This window comes from Oryx dammah, unplaced genomic scaffold, assembly GCF_014754425.2.
Source record: "Oryx dammah isolate SB20612 unplaced genomic scaffold, SCBI_Odam_1.1 HiC_scaffold_4, whole genome shotgun sequence".
NCBI lineage: Eukaryota > Metazoa > Chordata > Mammalia > Artiodactyla > Bovidae > Oryx > Oryx dammah.
Window position 1 is genome coordinate 53517875 of NW_024070188.1, and position 22073 is coordinate 53539947.

The following is a 22073-nucleotide window of genomic DNA, read 5'->3' on the forward strand; positions in this document are numbered from 1 at the left end:
ACTCACAATTGCTCTTGTGGGCTTTCCTGAAGAGGGCTCAAAGAGAAGCAGTTACTAGGAAACAGGAATCCTGTGCCACATAACTGGCATGGAGCCCCACCCCTACAGTAGGCCCCAAACCGTGCATGCTGCTAGGAACAGAAACAACACCCCCTACACACTGAATTTTTTTTTCTTCCCTTGACAAATGTTACTGAGTATTTAGAAAGTTTGACTGTGGCTAATCCTCAGGGCAGTGAAAAAGCAAAATCTTGGAGGACGCTCACCTTCTCCACACTACTCATGGCTTGGAAATAGATGTTGTATCCTTTGCGGGGAGCCAAAGGGGGGTTCCAAAAGCCCTGATAGGTTCTGTTATCGCCCACGGTGAATGGGGCAGGTTCCGGAAGATTCCCTGGGGGCAGTTCGGCAGCAAAGTAGTATGGTGCCCCCCCACTCATGGCGTTTTGGTACGTGACAGGAACCTGGTAGCATCCCATGGCTCCGGTTTCTCTCTTGGTTCGGTGGGGATGCAATTCCTCCACAACAATCTGATAGGCACTTTTTGGAAAAGGAAAAACAAAGCACACAATTAGAGATTCTAGATACTGAGCTTTCTCAAGAAAAGGAATGGGGTGTTTAATATCAACATGCAATGTTTCAGTCTTTTAAGGTCAGTCTTAACCTCCTGTATTCTGATTTTCAAGCTCTTTTGCAGTAAAATAGCATTTCACATGGATTGTTTCCCCCAACCCCAATATAATCACTAAGGACCTGAAAAAAAAAAAAAAAACAAAGAAAAGACAAATCACCATAGAACTCTGCACATTTTTAAATGTTGAGAGATAAGATCCCTTAATAAGGAACCTGACATTAACCAGAGACATATCATACATTAAGTTTTTTGTCTGATATTTTAAAATGTTTAAAGTTAACATTTTACTTTGAAATCATAGCGTGGAAGGCCTCGCTCCGAGGCTCAACAGAGTGACTGCCTCAGAGTGGGGCTTGAAGCACCAGCTTGTGGTTGTCATCATGCTAGAGACAGGATGTGCTGACAGGCTTCTCCACCTCTTGACCTTGCCATGGCATCAACACTGGCTCAGAGCTATGCAGATCTAAAGCACAAGTGACATGCTGCAATACGGGCACAGATGGACAGAAATCTGTCCTCGCCACTGAAATAGACTGCCTCCTTCTTCTAGAGTTGTTAATAATAAAATGTTACAAATTGTAGAAACAGATGGTATTTGGCCCATTAAAGCTCAAACCTAAAGCTTCTAATACCTTTCTTAAAAGTCTTAAAACTTTTCTCTAATAGCTAGTCTTTTACAGAGGAAAGGAGAGAAAATAATTGAACTTTAAAGTAAATATCTACCTCACCACTAATTAAAATTTTAATTCTATTTCTGAAATTGGTATATTAATAATTTTCTCTGTAGGACATTCTTTAGGAAAATGTACATTTTTTTTAGGTAATGTACAAAATTTGAAGGTAATGTACATCTGAGAAAATGGACATTATTAATATACTGTTATTTTATTGTATATTACATATATATATATAATAAATTTGTAAAAAATATATAATTTAATTTCCTGACAATTATGAGAGAAAGTACTATGGTCACATATAAGTTAAAAATAAATCAGCTGTGTGTAGGGCTGTATGCTGGAATCTTGAATTTCCAGGCAAATTAGATCATTCTATATAGAGAAAATAGTTGCTATTCAGTGCATCTCCAGCAGTAATAGAACATTTTCATTAATGAACTTCCAAAAAATAAAGGAGAGAGAAAGAGAGATAAAAGTTGCATCTAAGACAATAAACATTAAATTCTATGCTAGTTTAGAATCGAGTATAAAAGTTTAACTTAATACACACTCTGTCATACTTACAAACAGGAAAGCTGCACAAATTAAGAGAAAGGAGATTTGTATATTAAAGACTTTCTTTTCCTCCTAATTATTTAAGTTCCCATTTTCCATTAAAACTGTGCTAAGAAATAGGCAGGTTGGTATCAATCTCCTTTCCTTTAGAAATAGGACAGAAATTGTACTAATGTTAGAAACTAGATTTGAGAAAGTAACTAAGGCAGAATTCTATGTTATTTGAAATTATCCATACTGCATCATTCCCTATACCTCCTGCCAAGCTGGGTCTCTAAGCTCCAAGGAATGCTATTGACAAGATACATGCTCTCTGAGGGGTATGTGGAGCATGCACTTGTCAATTTTAAAATACAGGGAAACTTAAGCATAGCCCTTGGATAGAGAGAGAGAGAAGATCATAGCTGACATATGTTATGTTAGGCAAGCCTAGTCTTTTCTTTTTCTGCTTATTTTCAATTTAGAATCCATATTTGTATGTTATACGTCTATATATCCTATGGATACATTCATATATGTGGATAAACTTGCACATGCACACTACTCGAATAAATCTAACCTTATATTCTTGTCCTAATGGACAATATTGATAATTACCCAACCTTGTTAATCTTTAATCTTTAAAAATAAATTCCTTGTTAATTAGCCCACATCTCTAGAAAAATCCAGAACATCTAGTGAACATCCAGTCTTAATTAATTCTATTAAACTGACACAGGTTGTACAATCCAAATTAAAGAACTTCTTACACGACAGCTTGTCTCTTCAGATCTATTAAGAACAAAAGCAAACTGCTGATGTTGGAGAAGAATAAGAGAAGACAAGTCTGCTCTTTGGGAAAGATCTCATCGAACTTGAGATGGAGCTCCAAACTAAAATTATAAAGTTCATTTTAAAAATAAATTTTCTTATCTTCCTTCCTCTTATCTCAATTCGTCTGAATAGGCTGTTCTTTAACCATATACTCCTCATTTTTCTAAAGTTGTTTTTTCCCTGATACTTATTTATCACTACAAATTAATTAAAGGGCAGAGAGTAAGAAATAAGAAATCAAATTAAAAGTTATTTGACTGATTACATGAAATTGGCCTATGCTCTTTCATCTTTATGGTGTCTGATTACCTAATTATTAAGTACTAATTCTAGCTATAGGTACTTAAGTCTAGCTATATCTAAATACTACTTGAGTTTAGTACTCTGGCAATTTTAAATATTCCAAAGCCACATGAATAATGTTATTCACTCTTCCTATATTTCATATTTCCCCATTCTTCTTAATTACATTTTTAAAATACTTCTATAATTAGGTTAAAATCAATATACTGACATCATGAATCTTTACTCAGCACTCAAAATATGATTTCTTTATGGTAAAAAACTAAAGATGATTTCACTATACTATACTTTAACTTGATTAAACATTGGTATGGCATCATTTTTAGTTTTTTAGGAGGCTAAATAATTACTTTTTCATACAACTTCCGTTTAGCTGTAAGACTTTATAGGGATTTTTGCCATTAACTCAAAGCAATTATATGATAGACATGGTAGATATTCTTCTGATTTAATGCTTAAAAATGTTGGATATGAATGCAAAGTCACCTTTGCATTCCATGGACTTTTTTTTTAACCCACACAGAGTCGGACACAACTGAAGCGACTTAGCAGTAAGTAAACCCTCTATGATTCTGATTTAAGTTTTAGCTTGTATGATTTCCAGGTGATAACAAGTCACAAAGTATTCAATGTATACTTCCTCATTTTTTAATTGAGAATGTCACCTTAAAGCTTTAGGAGAAATTCCCTAGCTCCAATGTTTTACAATTCCTCTAACCAACAAACCTCCCAAGATCTCATAGCCACCATCACTCCTATTGACTGCCCCAATGCCAACATTCTGATGATCCACAGAGTAAAGGCTTAATTACCATATTTTAAAATTAATTTTTATTGGAGTATAGTTAGAACTGGACATGGAACAACAGACTGGTTCCAAATAGGAAAAGGAGTACGTCAAAGCTGTATATTGTCACCCTGCTTATTTAACCTATATGCAGAGTACATCATGAGAAACGCTGGACTGGAAGAAACACAAGCTGGAATCAAGACTGCTGGGAGAAATATCAATAACCTCAGATATGCAGATGACACCACCCTTATGGCAGAAAGTGAGGAGGAGCTAAACAGCCTCTTGATGAAAGTGAAAAGAGGAGAGTGAAAAAGTTGGCTTAAAGCTCAACGTTCAGAAAACAAAGATCATGGCATCTGGTCCCATCACTTCATGGGAAATAGATGGGGAAACAGTAGAAATAGAGTCAGACTTTATTTTGGGGGGCTCCAAAATCACTGTAGAAGGTGACTACAGCCATGAAATTAAAAGACGCTTACTCCTTGGAAGAAAAGTTATGACCAACCTAGATAGTATATTCAAGAGCAGAGACATTACTTTGCTGACTAAGATCCGTCTAGTCAAGGCTATGGTTTTTCCTGTGGTCGTGTATGGATGTGAGAGTTGGACTGTGAAGAAGGCTGAGTGCCAAAGAATTGATGCTTTTGAACTGTGGTGTTGGAGAAGACTCTTGAGAGTCCCTTGGACTGCAAGGAGATCCAACCAGTCCATTCTGAAAGAGATCAGCCCTGGGATTTCTTTGGAAGGAATGATGCTAAAGCTGAAGCTCCAGTACTTTGGACACCTCATGTGAAGAGTTGACTCATTGGAAAAGACTCTGATGCTGGGAGGGATTGGGGGCAGGAGGAGAAGGGGATGACTGAGGATGAGATGGCTGGATGGCATCATGGACTCGATGGACGTGAGTCTGAGTGAAGTCCGGGAGATGGTGATGGACAGGGAGGCCTGGTGTGCTGCGATTCATGGGGTCGCAAAGAGTCGGACACGACTGAGTGACTGAACTGAACTGAACTGATAGTTGCTTTACATAATTATCATTTTGATGTCCATTACATTTCCTGCTCCCCATCTCTTCACTTCTTAACCATGCAAAGCAGGTCTCTCACGACTTTCCTATTTCTATAAGAGGAACTACTAGTTTAAGAATCAACAAAGCTCAAAACATTGGCATTAATGTTAACAAATTTTATTTTTAATCATGTTCTAGCTCTCTTGCAATATACGATTTCTTCTCATCTCAATTGCTTCCATCATTAGGGAAGTATGGATAACTTTATGATCATGTTACTGGCCTAGTTTCCTTGCCTTCCTTTTCTCCATCATGTAATCTAGGCACCCACCTATCTAGCCACCCATTCAGTCAGTTATTTTTTGAATATTCTCAATACACCATGAGCTGTCCATGGAGAAAGCAAAAGAGAATTATTTTCAATACTGCTGATATTTCGCTCAGACACCACTTTGAACATTAACTACACTTCTCTAACATTCCATTTTGCTGAAATTATGTGATGCTCTCCCACTGTCAAAATCTGTACTCATTATACTGGGGTTAATACCTTACCACATTCTTATATCTCCATCTTGGTCTCACTACCTACAAATACACATTATTCAATTCAAACTTGTGTCACCATTGTTATCTAAACATTTGCAAAATACCATCAGAATAAACATTAAGTTAAAACAACATCTACTTGATTTTACTTGGACCATAAGACCTGTGTACTCATAAAATGGGGGAAAAGTACTATTTCCATCTTTGCTTAAATTTCAAATCATTTTTATCTGGAATTCAAATAAGTTTTCTTGTGTGACACTGGTGAGAAAATTCAGGTGCAATTATTTAATCTCTTTAAATTCTGGGATGAAATGAAATATTCTGCAGATGAATGAATAGGGTAGTCATAATGTTTCAACTTGTGTATATGTGACCAACTGACCCAGGGAGTAACTCTAATATACAAGGTTTGAACTCCAGCTAAACCCAGTTCTGTATTTTGATCTGTAATCATGTTAAGCTATCTTGAGTGCTAAGCCACTTCAGTTCTGTCTGACTCTTTGTGACCCCATGGTCTGTAGCCTGCCAGGCTCCTCTGTTCATGACTTTCTCCAGGCAAGGATACTGCAGTGGGTTGCCATGCCCTCCTCCAGAGGATCTTCCTGACTCAGGGATCAAATCCACATCTCTTATGCCTCCTGTACTGGCAGGCGGGTTTTTTACCACTGGCACCACCTGGGAAGCCCATTAAGCTATCACTGAGCATCAAATAATTTCTTTTTCTAACATAATTGTGGGGAAAATGATGGTTTTGATGGCATTTCATGACTATGTCCTAATTATCTAACTTAAAATATATGGTACTTAATATTCTAAAATGCGAGAATAGGTTTTACCTGCAAAATAAACATTTAGTTATACCCTAGAATAGATAGTTTCTTGCCAGCTTAAAACAGGCTGAGCTTATATTTGGAAAAAGGTGTGATAAAACACACATTCATTTATTACATCTTACAACAAACTGAATTCACCACTGAGGAACTCTTCTCTTGTGCTTTTGCAACATTTCACTGCTATTTTCATTATTTGAAAACACAGCTACATTGGGTCAGTCTTTTAATAACTGGGACATTCTATGAATTCTAATTTATAACTATATTTAGTCAGTTTAAAATCTGAATTCATTTAAGAAATATATAAAATGCTTTAGAACAAACTAAATTCTGCATTCTAGGGAAATGATTCCAAATATTGGTAATATTAATTTTGAATCATAGTAATGATTGTCAAGTAATGACAATTTTAAGGCTAGATCTCAAAAAGTTGGTGAGGAGATTCAAAGAACTAGTTAAATCAGGCAGCAACTTTCAAGCTTTAGAAAGATTGTGCTTGTCATTCCTTTGTGTCTGAATTTTTATGACCCATCTCCCTGGTGGACTGTAGCCCACCAGGCTCCTCTGTCCATGGGATTCTCTAGGCAAAAATACTGGAGTGGGTGGCCATTCTCTTCTCCAGGGGATTTTTCTCAATCCAGTGATTGAACCTGGGTCTCCTGCATTGCAGGCAAATTCTTTACTGTCTCAGCCACCAGGGAAGCCCACTAGAATAATTATATATTCAAAATTAATTTTGTCAAAGAATCACACTTGTTAGAACTGCACTATACAAATTTTACTTTAGTGTATGGACACAGTCTTAATGAATACTGAAGAACAAAGTGGTTGGTGATACTAAGTTCTGCATTATTTAGGACAAGACTTTTCACTGGGGTATACATTATTTGTTCACAAATATAATGCAGATATAGTGGTAAGTAAATGCAAATAAAATCAAAGAAAGACTTGTGACTTAAAAACATATTATCAATAATATATTCACAAATTCAACAAAGTTCGTGAACACCAACTATGAGCAAAGGATTTACAAGGATGAAGACTCCTCTTATTGCAGACACAGATTGCCCATGACAAATCTGGGCCAAGGTCTGTGTTCTGTTGTGATTGTTTTATCTTTGGTTTACAACGCTTAGCACAGTGCCTTGCACATAATACATTGTCAATTAATATTTGTATAATAATTTGATTAAATTAATAAAGAGCTTAGGCACTATTGTGTAATAATAATAATATACTGTGTGTGCAACTTACACTAAGTAGAGCTGAGTTCACTCAAATATAACTCTAAAAAGATAAATGCAAGTACCTGGCAGCTTATTTAAACAACAATAGCAGAACTGAACAACTATAAAGTAAATTTTATCACAGGTAGATGTGAATAACTCTGATTACTTGTCAATAGTAAAAGATGTTGAATGCAGACATTTTCTCTTTCTTCTTTGAATCAGAAATCAGACTTCCTCACAGATCACTCATTCATGAAGAGTATTACAGACTTTGGATTTTCAAGTATCCAGTGCCTCACAAGTGTTTCTATTACAAATGAATCCGATCATCTCTTTTTTCTCTGCTGTGGTATTACTGTGACTTTTAGCCAGACATGAGGTAAGAGTTTCCTTTATGGACTCAGGTTCCTTTATCCAATATTTTCTTTTTTAATTAACAAAAATATTTCTTCCTTTCCAGTGATACAGGATTATTTACATGGTTAATATGTGCCCATAAGGTCAAGCATGTCATATAATCCACAGAACAAAGATTAATTTCTTATGAATATGTAAACAACTTGAGATGACTCAATTATGATATACCTGCAATGATTTCTGTGCCTTGATTTATTTCTCCAGAAAAGTATATAAACAAAAGTACCCAACAAATCTACAACTTTCAAATGGAAACCTGCTAAAGTTTTGTACATTTATCTAATTACAAATATGCAGGAATTAAAATCATTAGAATAATTTCACTCAATCTGTGAAAATAACATGTCTCATAATTTCTTCAAGATGAGGATAATATGTGGGAGGTTTTAATACTAGATAGTTAAGTTAAATGGCAAATTGAATTTTAATATTTACTATGAAATTTCCGATAAGCAACAATTCAGGAATTAAAAGATTACATAAGCCACGTTCATTTTAACTATTCTCCTTTTATTTCCTCAAAGCTTCCTATTTTTCATATTTATGAAAATATATTATTATGTAATCTATATTATTATTCAATCAATAATTTCACTCATGTGGAGTTATTCATAACAGATTTAATACAACGTACAGGGGTTATTTTCTCATTCTATTCCTGACAAATAACTTCAAAGCTCATATACCACAGATACCAACAGAGAAAGGGAAATGAAATTGGGCTAGAGAAAGAAAAAATTCAAAGAACAATACTCTTAAATCAAACAGTACAGAGAGGTGAATGGTTCGGTTCATGAATATATCAAAATTCTCTTAGAATTTTACTCTTAAAAATCTCTTCATAGGTTTAACCAAAAGAAAAAACAAATACAGACAAAAGAAAAATAAAACCATTCTGATACTAGCTGTTAAATGAATGTCTCCTAAAGATGAAACACTATACTGGCCGCTGAATGGCTGTGAGAAAACATCTGTTCTACTGGCTGTTTTCCCTCTGACTACGATTTTCCCCTCTTACCTGATAGGTGCACCTTTCGCCTGTGCTGGCCTCAACAAGACTGTTATCGTGGTGGCAGTTTCATTGAGAGAGGCATCAACTCCTTCGTAGTCAGGTAAAGTTGGAGCTGATAAATGATTAATGAGGGAAAGAGTTTCAATCAATAAACAAGAATATATCATAGTTCAAATTGAATAAATGATCCTGATCCAACCAGTCTATCCTAAAGGAAATCAGTCCTGAATATTCATTGGAAGGACTGATGCTGAAGCTGAAGCTCCAATACTTTGGGCACCTGATGCGAAGAGCTGACTCATTTGAAAAGACCCTGATGCTGGGAAAGATTGAAGGTGGGAGGAGAAGGGGACGACAGAGGATGAGATGGTTGGATGGCATCACCGACTCAATGGGCATGAGTTTGAGTAAACTCCAGGAGTTAGTTATAGACAGGGAGGCCTGGCATGCTGCAGTCGATGGGGTTGCAAAGAGTCGGACAGGCGACTGAGCGACTGAACCGAACTGAAGGAAAAAATCAATTTAATACTTAAAATTAAACTGTACCTTAACAAATGCCACTGAATGTTAAATCTGAGAACCTAAAGCAGCAGAAGATAAGAAGTTAAGACTTGTTAAATTTTAAATTATAATCTGGCAACTTGGGACACACACTCTAAACATTTTATGATGTTTTAACTTCTAGGTTCCTGAAATCTTGAAACCAGCATTGATGGGATGGGAGGAAGGTGGTAAAGGTATAGACGCTGGGGAGTTCTGGTTATGGAGTTGCACATGGAGATGTGGAAACAGAAATGGCAGGAACCTAGGTTAAAGGCTGCCTGGGGAGGTGGTGCTGCTTTGATCTAAAAGTTGTGGAATGACCTAGCATTGATCTTGATCACTTTCACCATTGTGGTCACTATAGAGACATATCTAGGAAGTATGCTGAACAGAAATGAGCGCTTCAGCTGTTAATTACCAAGAATTAGTGCCCTTGTTGCCAGATTCTTAAAAAGAAGAAATCTAAATTTTTTCAAAATATTTGATAATTTTTTGGGGTAAGGAGGCTTCCTAACCCTGAAGTGGGTGAATAACCTCAAATGGCTTTTGATCATTTCCATGCAGAAAGATGTTTAAGGGAGGATATGACCAGTGAAATACGTACATTACCAGAAAAACTATGAACAAATGGTATCTAATAAAAAGTTTAAAGTATCGCATTCACTCATTGAACATTTACTGAATACTTACTATGTGTCAAACTTTACAAGAAGTACTATAAATATAGAAGCAAATGAAGCATGGTTTTTGACATTTATAGAGTTAAAAGTAGGGATTCAGATTTATCAAGAGTGACACTCTTGTAAACACCAAAAAATTATAGAAGAATTTAGGTGACCAAAATAGGAGACAGTTACTTAGACAGTGGTTCTCAGACTAGGGAGATCAGAAACTTCTGGAGGGCTCTTAAAATAAAAATACAGAATGCCATCCCATTTGTCTACTGTTTCTGATTCAGAAAGTCTGAGGAGGGACCTGACAATGTACATTTCTAGGACATTTTAATGTGAAGTTGATGCTGAGGGACCACACTCTTCTAAACTAGTGCAGGGAACCGGGAAGATGAAACAGAGAGGACTTCACTATTTAGGCAATGCTTGAGCTGAATATTAAAAGAAGAGTAAAAGCTCATCAGAAAGAGAGAACATGGAAAAAATATACCAGAGATTAAAAAAAAACAGAATATATGAAGATACCATTATGTGAAAGGAAACAGACAATACAATAGTTTGCTGTGACTGGAACTTTGGATTTATGGATAGGAGTGAAAGTGAAGTCGCTCAGTTGTGTCCGACTCTTTGCGACCCCGTGGACTGTAGCCCACCAGGCTCCTCAGTCCATGGGATTCTCCAGGCAAGAATACTGGAGTGGGTTGCCATTTCCTTCTCCAGGGGATCTTCGCGACCCAGGGATCGAACCCGGGTCTCCTGCATTGCAGGCAGATGCTTTACCCTATGAGCCACCAGGGAAGCCCATGGATAGGAGAAGAGGATGAAAAGGGCCATAAAATGAAGTGCCACAAATGCTAATCATGTAAAAATACCATATTAGGCATAATACGGTAAATATTATATATTAGATTTTGAAGAAAAATTAAGGAAGAAATAAATGTTGTACAAAGATCAATAGAAAAACAAAAAACAACACAGGAGCAAGATAAGTCTAAAGGCAAGAGTGCTACTTAGAAAGATATGTCAACGATAGCTTTAAATACAATCCAGATGGAAAGGTAGAAACGGTGACATGAGAAAGAGGCAAATTATCTGGGAGTTATTTAGGAAGTAGAATAAACAGATTAAATAGGTACAAAATGTATATGAGTATTATTACATATGTATGTATATCATATGTGCACTATACATATACAAACATATGCATAAATCATACTGAGAAGCATCATGCCTCCAATACCTTAATTTCACTTTAAATTGTTTTTAAATTGCTAAAGGATAGAATTACTAGACTCAAGGGATAAATAATGATAAACTACCTTAAAAGTTCAAGTACACCTGGGAACCACACTAACCGTAAATTTCATTAGCCTTAGCTTGATTATTATGTGTTCCCAAGATATAGTGATTGTAACCAAGTTTTAAAGTTCAAATCAAATATCCATGTACTGAATTGTTTTGCTCCATAGAATTATAATAAAATGAACATGGAAGAATGAAAAGAATTTATAAATTTTTGATTTCAATCATGACTAACTATATTAAAGATTCAAAAAATGACGTGAATTACACTCAGTGTATTTGTGATTCTTTAGGATATGCTATTACAAACCAATTCTGTTTGTACTTTATTCATTTCATACCTGAGATATTGGTGGTCACATTGATGGCTGTGGCTGGCCCAAAACCTTTGACAGTGCTGGCTCTTATGAAAAACTGGTAGGTGGTTCCAGGATGGAGATGCATGAAGACATGGTGTGTACTGTTCCATAAATTGGATACAGTCTGGGGAGGTCCAGCCACAGGAACTGCAGGATCAAATGATCTTATGCTGCTGTAACTGACCTGTTTTAAGAAATATTATTTCCTATTACATATCCAATGCATATCATAATACATTCTAAAAAAAAACCCCTTTAAATAAGATAGCACTCAAGGGCATCTGTGTGGAGTGAATCACATTTTTTTCCCCTTCTTTTCTTTCTCATTTTGATATGGTTATTTCACTGTTATTCTGTATCTATTGTCTGTCTGTCCATCTCTATTTATCTACAGATAAACCTAGAGTTATCTGACTGGATCAATATGCATCTATTTTCTTCCATCAAAAGATAAATCAATATAATTAAATATGAATGTTGTTGTTGTTTTAGTCACTAAGTCGTGTCTGACTCTTTTGTGACCCCATGGACTGAAGCCCATCATCAGGATCCTCTGTCCACAGGATTTCCCAGGCAAGAATACTGGAGTGGGTTGCTATTTCCTGCTCCAAGGGATCTTCCTGAACCAGGGATTGAACCCGTGTCTCCTGAATTGGCAGGCGGATTCTTTACCACTGAGCCTCCAGGGAAGCCATAAATATGAATACATATTTACATAAAATCTTATGGTCATATATAATGTAATGCATGCAAAACACAGAAATTCCCACCAAAACCGAATCAAGAAAAAATACTTTGAACAGACCAATCACTAAAAGTGAAAAAAAAAAAATTTCTCCATTTTCACAATGCACTCTGTTGCCACTAAAACGTATTTTATACTGGAAACAACACTGAGTACCCAAGAACAGAATTACCTATCTGTGCAATTAAAATGACATTTTCTTTTCATCTTTCCACATTTACAAATAAGATAACGATTTATATTCAAAGTTGAGATGAAGCTCTGGAATAGAGAGGTTTATGACAGATTTTGCTTTTCAGGTATTTTCCCCTACCCTAAAAGCAACTTCATTCAATGGTTTTCCCTAAATCATAGTATGAAATATGAGTTTCTTAATTTTGTAAAAATTTATTCTTTTTACAACCACCAGTAAGTCTGTTGGCAAGTTCCATCCTACTTCTTTAAAACAATATTTACTTAAGAATTTGAAAAGTCTAGATACCATATAATATTCGTTTTAATACTTAATTTAGAGAAATTTATAAATTAAAACAGAGAAGAACTAGTGATTTTAATCCTCTAATTCTCATTTACTTCTTTTCCATTATTTCTCTGTAACATTTTCTTTGATTCTCCCCTTCAATGCACATTTCATTAAACTTCCTTATTCTCCCAGTACCTCATATTGAGTGATGATTCCATTTGGATCCAAAGGTTCTTTCCAGTTCAAGAAAATCTTATTTTCAAAAGAGGTTCCTTGAAGAGAATTGACTGGTACAGGGCCAGGCACTACATATAAATACATTATTGGTTATAAGGCTCCTTATATCAGGAACAGAAAAAAGTAAACATGTAAGCTGGATAAACAGGTTAAAAGTAAATAAAATAAAAACATGTCCCTAAGAAAATAAGCTGTATGACAAGCTTTTAATATGTGGGAATACATGTGAATTTAAAATAAATCTCTAAGCTTCTAATGCAGATTATGTACAACTGCAAAGTTATTTTTATTCAACAGAATTTTCTATCACCTCAGAGAGCTGAAGAGTGTAGTCTAGTTCTCTCTGTTGTATCCCTCTAATAATGTGAAGGCTCATTTGTAATTTGTTTCAAGAACAGAGCTTGCCCTGAAAGATTTCCCTGATTGATTTTTTGAAGATTATTATAAGCCCCTAAAGTATCTCTATAAACAATGTTCATAAAATAATAAATAATAATAATAATTAATGCTCCTTAGACTCAAAAGCCAAACCATACGGTACTGAATTAACATGCTCATTAACAGTCAGTCTTTCATAGGTACACTTATTGCATTTCTATAATTTTTTAAAAAGAGAATTATTACAGTGTATAAAAAACTCTTTAAGATGAATAGGTTCAAAATCATTGCTTCAGTCTTTTAAATGAAATTCCCTTTTTCAAAGCAAAGAATCAAACCACTTTATAACATCAGACTTCTTTAGAACTCAACAATCAGCATAACTAGCTTTGAAGTGTCCCCAGGTATGACAAGATTTGAGAAACCATTCCAGTCCTTATTTGCAAATGTCATATAACTGACAATACCCAACAATGAATGATGTGTCAGCTTCTATTGACAAAATACAAAATACTTTTACTATTGTGTTTTTCCTTTTATATATTTTATTTAAATATTCAGTTGCTATTTACTTACATAAATATCCAGCATTTTTGTTCCCTTAATGTTTAAAAATATATCCTATCCATCCTACTTTGCTTGAAAGTATGCTTTCTCTTGAAAATATCAACTCAGTTTTTTAATTAATATTTTTCCTTAATCTAACGTTTCAGTGAAACGTTACACATGAAACTTCACACTTGACATTATCTAGAAATGTAGTTTCAGAGTCTACAGCAATTTTGTGAGGATGGAAATAAATTAAAAATCACTGGATCAAAGGAAATGCATTGCAATGTGGCCAGCAGCATCAAGAAATTCTGAATGATATGTCAAAAGAGTAAGATTTATTCCAATCCATAAGGAGACAATGAATGATGTTATGACCTCTGTGACAGCCAACATAATTTGGCACATTAATAACGAATTCATGAAGGAAAAAACCCACAGTAAACAGAAAAGATGCCAGGACTAAACTCTACAAGATATGTTTATGCATCTAATAACCAAGGGCTTGGGGAAAAGTTAACCAAAGGCATCCGCTCCTATAAACTCCCAGGTCCACAGTATTGGCACATGCTATGCAGATATCAAGGTAGAGGGGCTGTGATGGCCCCTGTGTATAATCTGTGGCATCTGCTGAGGCTACCAAGGGCATCAGTTTGTTTTGCAAGAGAATATCTATTGTTTCTATTCCACACAAATGAAATAAGCTTACAACTGTAACTTAAGGGAAAGCTTTTATTCACCTTTTCCCACCTCTCATAGAAGGTGGCTGTTGGGAGGAGGTGGAGGCAAAGCCCAAGTTAGTGAGTAAATGTTTATTTGATGGTATTATAATTACTATAGGCATTCACCAAACATGATTTGACAAAACAAACAAACAAACAAACAAACAAACAATGAAATGGCATGGATGTTTAAAATTGTTCACAAATACGGATCATTTTAAACTTTAGTAAATTCTACATTGAGAGAACAGTAGCATTAGAAGTAGCCTTCCCAGAATTTGTGTATTTTTCTGCTCTTCTTACACATGTACAACTCTGTCAATGGGATTCACTTCATACATTTACGGAAAAGTTTGTGAGAAGATGATTGCTGAGAGAGTTCTAATTACTGCCCTTGTACTGGGGCCAGTATAGTGAATGAGAGCAAGAATTACACAAAGGTGAACACACACACATGAAACATGTAGGGAAAGGAGTGTGGGCACAGAGTACGTTCAATAATTTCTACATTTGAAGGAAGATAATTCTACATACAAAAAACATCTATATGTACACATGATCTGTGCAAATACAACATGAAGTTACTAAGACCATCACCACTGCAGTCTTTATATTGCAGGAAATGTCACCTCACATTTCCAGATCAACAACTTTTAATGGAGACAGAATGCTGACTTTTATTCCCCTGCTTGTAATTTATTTGGGAGCTGTTTCAGCTAAAAAAATTTTTTCACATAAGAAAATCCTTTAAAATGTAATTCTCAAAGTGGAAGAGAGGAAAATGAAATGTGAGTGGGGTAGGACAATATTAAATAAGCATAACAGCCTTTAAACTATAATAAATACACATTTAAAGAAAGCTTTCTATTAGCCAAAAAATACTCCCAAACCAGGTTTTCCTGCAGGGTTAACTTAACAATATTGATTTTTATGAGTGCAAGAATAAAAAAATGAAAACAAAATCTCATATAAAAAAATTCTACTTATGCATTAAAAAATGCATGCAATAACTTAAATATAAATTCTACTTTAGGGTTCTGGTGGGAAATCATTCTAGCTTTGCTCTCATGATTTATGGATGTCCCCAGAATTCTATTCATGAAATTATATTCTTTAACTAGATGACTGAAAATTTATTATTTTTCTATGTATATGGGGCAGCAATAATTTAGTAAGACTGACTTAATTAGATCCTCACAATCCATCCATCTTCCAACAATAGATTATGATTTAGATATTTTGTGTCCCCAGTTCAGGAACACTGAAACACATCAAATACCCTATGTAGAAACTGGAGTTCTGATCTGAAGACTGAATTATTTGCAAATACTTCATAGAAAGCTTGAATTTCATTTAGTCTTACATATAAAGCAAAACTTAAAAAAAAAAAGAAAACTGTATAGCAAAGGGAATTACTTTGCAACTCTACTACCATGAAACAATAATATACAACTCAATATCATTACAAATAATAAAAACATTTTTCAAAAGCGTTAAAAGGAGAGTAAAAAAATAATATTGAAATCAGGCTAAATAGTTCCATTTTACTTTTACAAAATTTTTTTTAGATAAAATAAATAGAATAGTCATGAGTTTGATCAACTTTAGGACATAATTTAAATTTCCATGGCAATTCACTTCCTAACTAGTAATCTAGTCATATATGTACAAAAAAATATATTAAAAAATTTAATGCAATATGAAAAAGGAATATAATGAGCCTGACAGTATTCTTTGGTTTGTGGAAAGAAAAGCAGACTAAAAACTCAAACCAAATAATACCATCAAAATAAATTAAATTTTTAGAGAATGACTAAGTGAAGTGAAGTATTATTTGCTTAGTCATGTCCAACTCTTTGTGACCCCATGGACTGACTGTAGCCCACAAAGATCCTCTGTCCATGGAATTCTCCAGGCAAGAATACTGGAGTGGGCTGCCATTTCCTTCTCCAGGGGATCTTCCCCACTCAGGGATCTAACCCAGGTCTCTCATATAGCAGGCAGATTCCTTACTCTCTGAACAACCAGGGAAGTCCCTATGACTGACTAAAGAAGCACAAAACTTGTATAACAGAGACTTAATATCAATTAAGAAAATATATTTTTTTTTCACTTTTAAGTGTAGGCAAAAAAACATGTGAGTACATTCTTTTTACTAAACTCACTAGTTATAAAATGTATAGTCTACAATGAATAAATGAGACCTAATCAAACTTAGAACCTTTTGTACAGCAAAGGAAACCATCAGCAAAACTAATGGATAGCTTGGAGAATGGAAGAAAATATTTGCAAACGATGGAAATGACAGAAGATTAATGTCCAAATATATAAACAGCCTGTACAACCGAATGTCAAAAAAACCAAACAACCCAATCAAGAAATGGGCGAAAGACCCAAACAGACATTCTGCTGAAGAAGACATACAGATGACCAACTGGCACATGACATGATGCTCAACATCCTAATTATAAGAGAAACGCAAGTCAAACCCAAAATGATGTATCACCTCACATGTGTCAGAACGGCCATCATCAAAAAGTTTACAAATAATAAATCTTGGAGAGGATGTGAAGAAAAGGGAATCCTCGCACACTGTTGGTGGGAATGTAAACTGGTGTAGCCACTATGGAGAACAATATGGAGGTTCCTTAAAACACTAAAAACAGAACAGTCACATGATCCAACAATCTCATTTCTGGGTATATATCCAGAAAAGACAAAACTCTAATTCAGAGATACATGGATCCCGAGGTTCATAGCAGCACTATTTACAGTAACCAAGACATGGGAACAAACTCAAGTACCCTTCAACAGACAACTGACTTAAGGAAAGTGAGTGAGTCCTCAGTCATGTCTGACTCTTTGCGATCCCAGGGACTGTAGCCCACCAGGCTCCTCTGTCCATGGGATTCTCCAGGCAAGAATATTGGCGTGGGTAGACATTCTCTTCTCAAAGGGATCTTCCTGACCCAGAGATTGAACCCGCATCTCCTGCGGCTCTTCCATTTGTGGGTGAATTCGTGACCACTGATTCATCTGATTTAAGTAGGTGTGATATAAACATCCACGCACACCCATAAATATATGTACAATGAAATATTACTCAATCATAAAAAGAATGAAATATTGTCATTTACAGCAACATGGATGGCTCTATAGAATACTTCAATTAGTGAAGTCAGGCACAGAAAGACATATACTATATGGTATCACTTACACGCGGAATCTAAAAACAGTACAAATGAATCTATATACAGAACAGAAAGAGACTTAGTTATTAAAGGGGAGATGGAGAGAGGGAGAGACAAAGTAGGAGTATGGGATTAATGAGTACAAACTACTATACATAAAATAGATAAGCAGCAAGAATATACTGCATACACAGGGAATTATATTCAGTATCTTACAACGAACTGGCTCCAAACTGGGAAACGAAAAGGTTAATCCTGGATATTGTCACCCTGCTTATTTAAATTATATGCAGAGTGCATCACGTGAAAAACTGGGCTGGATGAAGCACAGGCTGGAATCAAGTTTGCAGGGAGAAATATCAATAACCTCAGATATGCAGATGGTACCACCCTTAGGGCAGAAAGCAAAGAAGAACTAAAGTGCCTCTTGATGAAACTGAAAGAGAGTGAAAAACTTGGCTTCAAAATGAAGATCATGGAATCTGTCCCATCACTTCATGGCATATAGATGGGGAAACAATGGAAACAATGACAGACTATTTTCTTGGGCTCCAAAATTACCACAGATGGTAATTACCACAGCAGCCATGAGATTAAAAGACACTTGCTCCTTGGAAGGAAAGTTATATTCAACCTAGACAGCATATTAAAAAGCAGAGATATTACTTTGCCAACAAAAGACCGTCTAGTCAAAGCTATGGTTTTTCCAGTGGTTATGTATGGATGTGAGAGTTGGGCCATAAAGAAAGCTGAGTACTGAAGAATTGATGCTTTTAAACTGTGGTGTTGGAGAAGACTCTTGAGAGTCCCTTGGAAACCAAGGAGATCCAACCAGTCCATCCTAAAGGAAATCAGTCCTGGATATTCATTGGAAGGACTGATGCTGAAGCTGAAACTCCAATACTTCGGCCACGTGATATGAAGAACTGACTGTTGGAAAAGACCCTGATGCTGGGAAAGACTGAAGGCAGGAGGAGAAGGGAACGACAGAGGATGAGATGGTAGGATGACATCACCAACTCAATGGGCATGAGTTTGAGCAAGCTCCGGGAATCAGTGATGGACAGGGAAACGTGGCGTGCTGCAGTCCATGGGATCGCAAAGAGCTGGACATGATTAAGCGTCTGAACTGATCTTAAACTATTCTCTAGGGCATCTTCCCGAGCCAGGGAATGAAACCTGGTCTCCCACATTGCAGGCAAACTTTTTACCATCTGAACTATCAGGGAAGCTACCAAATAAAATATAATAGAATATAATGTTAAAAAACAATCTGAATCACATTGCTGTACACCTGAAACTAACAAAATACGGTAAATAAACTATACTTAATGTCTAGTGTAATCAGGCATAGTATTATTGCACTTTATGAAATGAGACAGACATGTTTTCAGAGCTTTTGAATCCATGCTTAGACTTCCCATTTTGATACTCTACCTTTGAAACAACTACATTCAACCATTCTTTCTCTCATAAGTATGTGTGTTATATGTGCGTTGTGGGGGGAGGCAATACAAGTGTTTATGTGTTAGAACAGGGTTTGTTCTTTATAATATTTTTAATGTTTTGATTAAGTACAAGTTCAAACATGAATCTGAATTATTTCAGGTGAATCTGTTCTATTGATGACAAAAGTACATTTATCATGGATAAGTCTTTGAAATTTTAGGAATATGTATAATTTTAGGACAAGATTGTTTCCTTGAAAATCTGAGCTAAATGAAGTTTAAAGGCTTTTGCTTCCCTTTATTTCAACAAAACAACAAAACAATACAAGATCATTTTCATTTTTTCAGAGTGAAAATGTTTAAAGTGATAAGGAGAATTTCTAGAAACTATGGTATTTTTGAACTATTTTATGGCAATCTTATACTTGCAGGCATCAAAATATACATCTGAGACTAAAGTTCAGAATCTGGGGAAACTGGGAACACTAGGGTATAAAATATATCTTGTTTTATGAAATCCAAATAAAAATGTAGCCGTCCTAACAAGCTTGTTAGGAAAGGAAAGCTATTCAAGGAAAATTTTAGAATAGGATAGACCCTTAGAGATCATCTAATTTACACTTTTTATATAGAGCTGAGAAGTAGAGAATTAGAGGGGTGAAAGGACTTACTAAGGTTACAAGTGTTATTTGAGCCAGGATTGAAAACACGATTCCTGACTCCCAGTTCAGGTTTGCCTCAATTCACTATATATATATATATATATATATATATATATATATATATATGGCATACTTTTTTTCCTTCTTGCATACTTTCATTCATAAAAGGAAGTCTTGAAAATGAAATGTCTTACTTTGGAAGCATATAGTGTTATTATTATATTACTTTTGTCTAAGATATATTTTTTAAAATAGAAAATTGTATTCATATTCACATTAATGACATGCTATAGTATAAGTGTGTATAATTCATAATATTAATATAAATGTTTCTTCCTAGTATTTAATAATTTAGAAGTAATACACACAGAAATTGGGCAAATTATAAGTCAATTACTTGGGTGGTAATAAATAAAAGATGATAGCTTGCCAATATATGATACAGACCTTTATTCAGACTTAAAAATATAAACTTTAACCTTCTTTTATATTTATAATTAAATAAACTATCTAAAAATGAATATAACAGGTAAACAATATTGCTTTCAAATCTAAAAGAAATGAAAAGTATTACTATTGGTCTGTAAAATGCAAAAAACTAAATTTTTAGTTAAGTGCATATCCCCAATAGGTAATTGATATGGTGCCACAAACAGTAAAAATTATTTTTGAACATTTAATATAATCCATATTTAGTATACTTGCCAATTTTCTAACATCGTATAAAGACAAAACAGTAAAGGAAGAGTTCTAGTATTTGATGCTACTGTGAAGAATATTAAGGTTTTTGTTTAAGACAAACTATTTTCAAAGTTAACCCTGTGAAGACTATTTAGCAGATTTTAGAATCCAATTCAATTTTGGGAACTCTAGGCAAAACTGTAAGACAGTGCATAATCCTGTGATATAATCTCCCCTTTAAAAGTAAAGAAGTATGACCATACCATCTTCATCAGTTTGAATAATCGTTTCTTCACTCTCCTTCCTGCCTTCTGGATTGGTTAAGATCATCTTGAGGCTGACATTTGTATAAGGTGGCAGATGGTTCACAACATGCTGAGGGGCTTTGGGGTCCATGTCCAAACAGTCTGCCTTGCTCTCATTGTGGCCACGGAAGTAATGGTAGCAGATAGTGACATTAAAAGTGTGGCACCGAGTGATGTTGTAACCCAAGGATTCCCAGTCCACAGCAATGCGTCTTGCCTGTATTTCAGCAATCTTTAAAGTCTTTGGGGTTCGCATAGGTTCTGAAAAATTAATCAGATATGCAGATAGCTGTCAGCTTTGCCATGAATCATCTTGAAAAAGTATAACACTGCACATAACACAACATGTATGAACCTGGGAAAGTCGGAAAGTCATTGTTTATTGTTTCTTTATTTACTCATGATCTTATTTTATTTGGGGGGCCACGCCATGTGGCACATGGAATCTTAGGAACCCAACCAAGCGTTGAACCTGTTGAACCTGTAACCCCTGCAGGGAAGAGCAGAGTTTTAACTGTTTGATCACCAGGGAAGTTCCTCGTGATTTTGTTCTTGAAGGTTTCTTTCAGGGGCTATGATTTACCAATGCAAAAAGAAAATAAAATGTAAAAGGTCCATAGTCCATAGTTCTCAGGAACACGGTAGAAAAAAATAAAACCCTGAAAATGTGGCCACGACGCTTTTATAGTTGTTTCTATTGTTACTGCCCTGTTCCCCATCTTTTGTCATTATTGAGCAAGTGAATTAGCTAATACATCATAATGGATAAGAGTCAACATGTTCTGCTCTATGATTTATCATGTCACCAAGCTATGCTGTATACTAATTAGTCTAATTGTATCACTAAACTACAATTAACAAAAATGACGCAGATATTAATTAACATTTATTATTTCAGTAATGATGTTGTTCACCAAAGCAGAAAAATATCTGAGAAAAATTGCAAGAACACATGTGGATACTCACACTGTCATCTGTCCTTTTTGA

At 35.2% G+C, this 22073-nt stretch overlaps 1 protein-coding gene across 5 annotated transcripts in view; it reads right to left on the reverse strand.

The window, feature by feature from the left end:
- The window catches only part of PTPRK (protein tyrosine phosphatase receptor type K), a 598135-nt gene that overhangs the window by 102152 nt on the left and 473910 nt on the right, over positions 1 to 22073 (reverse strand). For all 5 annotated transcript variants that reach the window (XM_040238871.1, XM_040238869.1, XM_040238870.1 and 2 more), the window contains exons 8-12: positions 21045 to 21347; positions 13109 to 13218; positions 11688 to 11889; positions 8837 to 8942; positions 267 to 540 (exon numbers count right to left, since the gene is read on the reverse strand). In XM_040238871.1, coding sequence (XP_040094805.1) covers positions 267 to 540; positions 8837 to 8942; positions 11688 to 11889; positions 13109 to 13218; positions 21045 to 21347 — 995 coding nt within the window. The remainder of the gene's footprint in view (positions 1 to 266; positions 541 to 8836; positions 8943 to 11687; positions 11890 to 13108; positions 13219 to 21044; positions 21348 to 22073) is intronic.